Source organism: Austrofundulus limnaeus, unplaced genomic scaffold (assembly GCF_001266775.1).
Source record: "Austrofundulus limnaeus strain Quisiro unplaced genomic scaffold, Austrofundulus_limnaeus-1.0 Scaffold249, whole genome shotgun sequence".
In the NCBI taxonomy this organism is placed as follows: domain Eukaryota; kingdom Metazoa; phylum Chordata; class Actinopteri; order Cyprinodontiformes; family Rivulidae; genus Austrofundulus; species Austrofundulus limnaeus.
In genome coordinates this window covers 888086-889559 of record NW_013952651.1, presented here as the reverse complement: position 1 = coordinate 889559, position 1474 = coordinate 888086, and the positions used below count along the sequence as shown (strand labels likewise).

At 38.2% G+C, this 1474-nt stretch overlaps 1 protein-coding gene across 1 annotated transcript in view; it reads left to right on the top strand.

The window, feature by feature from the left end:
• tiprl (TIP41, TOR signaling pathway regulator-like (S. cerevisiae)) overlaps positions 1 to 1474 on the top strand; it is a gene marked incomplete in the record, with an annotated part of 17039 nt that overhangs the window by 1317 nt on the left and 14248 nt on the right. The window contains 1 exon segment of the mRNA XM_014020346.1: positions 448 to 574. Coding sequence (XP_013875800.1) covers positions 471 to 574 — 104 coding nt within the window.

The following is a 1474-nucleotide window of genomic DNA, read 5'->3' as shown; positions in this document are numbered from 1 at the left end:
TCCTGGCACTTAACAGCATATACAACATTGCTCTGTTTGTGCCGGGGTGCCGGATCTGGAGACGGTGCTTAAAAGCCTGAATTTTGCCTGAAACTCTCAGGCTGAAGAAGTCTCTTGGAGGAGAGACGAAACGTTTCATTAGAGAAGAACCCGTCCAGAAGACCTATACAATTTTTTTCTTTTCGTACACTTGTTGTTTTTTAAACACTTATCAGTGTMTACAAGAGGACGTGTTAAAACTGTTTAGTCAAAGTTAAACATGAAACATCAAAGTTCATTACAAGTGGCCCTTCGAGGGCCACCGTAACACTCATGTGGCCCCTCGGTGAAAATGAGTTTGACACCCCCTGCTCAGTCCTGACACTACAGGTGGTGTTCACATACTGATCATTAGTTGTTGATGCAGAAAATTCGTAGATTTATTTTCATGAATTTTCTATTGCGTAGGTGGTGTTGGTGCCCCCTCCACAATGATGTCACATGGTTTCAAGAGCAGTAAGAAGGACTTCACGTTTGGACCATGGACAGTGACCGCTTCCAAAAACCACATCATGAAATCGAAAGACATTGAGCGGTGAGACATTTAAGCGTCTATGATGCCTTCAAGAACTAGTAGTGTAGGAGTTTTCAACTTTACATTTTTAGTATAATGGTTCATTTCAGAGACATTAAGTATTTATGTATCAGAGAAACAACAGGATATAAAGTCGTACTCCAAAGTGAAAGAAGTTAATTTTGTTCTTCCATTAATGTAACCTGCTGTTCCTTATGAATAAAATGTAGGGATGAGTGGAGTTTTATTGAACACACAATAAAACAGTGCTGTTGTACCTGTTGTCTCTGGCTGGTCAAAACCAGTATCTCACTGGGCTGAGTTTGGCTTTTTTTTATTTTTATTTTTATTTAAGCTTTATTTCAACAGAACAGTTTCTTATTTACAATGTTGGCCTGAGAGAGGCCTAACAGGGTTCATAAGAGAATCAAACGTCTCAGTGTTTACAGCTGTTCTCCCTTTCCTTGTGTGAGACTTAGTCTTTGTTGCGTGAATTTTAAACTTATTCTGGAAAACTGTGAAAAAATTTGTTTCAATATAATCAGTTGTTGTGGGCAGGAGCAGAGCTAGACTTTTTTTTAAACAAAAAACAGCTGTTTTCATAAATAAATTAAAAAATTCAAGATGGTTGCCACAGTTAATTTCAAATGGCTCTAATTCAGATGTTTTAAAGGAGACCAATTACGGGTTCTAGAAATGTTTATGGTATGTCTTGGGCTATCCAGACCGTGTTCATTCAATTTAATACACAAAATAATTCTCAGATAATAAAACTACCCATTTTCTAGTTCTGCCTGCTCTGACTTCCGTTCAGAAGAGCTGTTTTTGTTAATGAGCTCTGTTGGTAACGCCCTCCAAAAATCTGTTGACATTAACTCCGCCCTCCAAAGCCAGCGTTTATGTTAGCATGGCTAATAATAG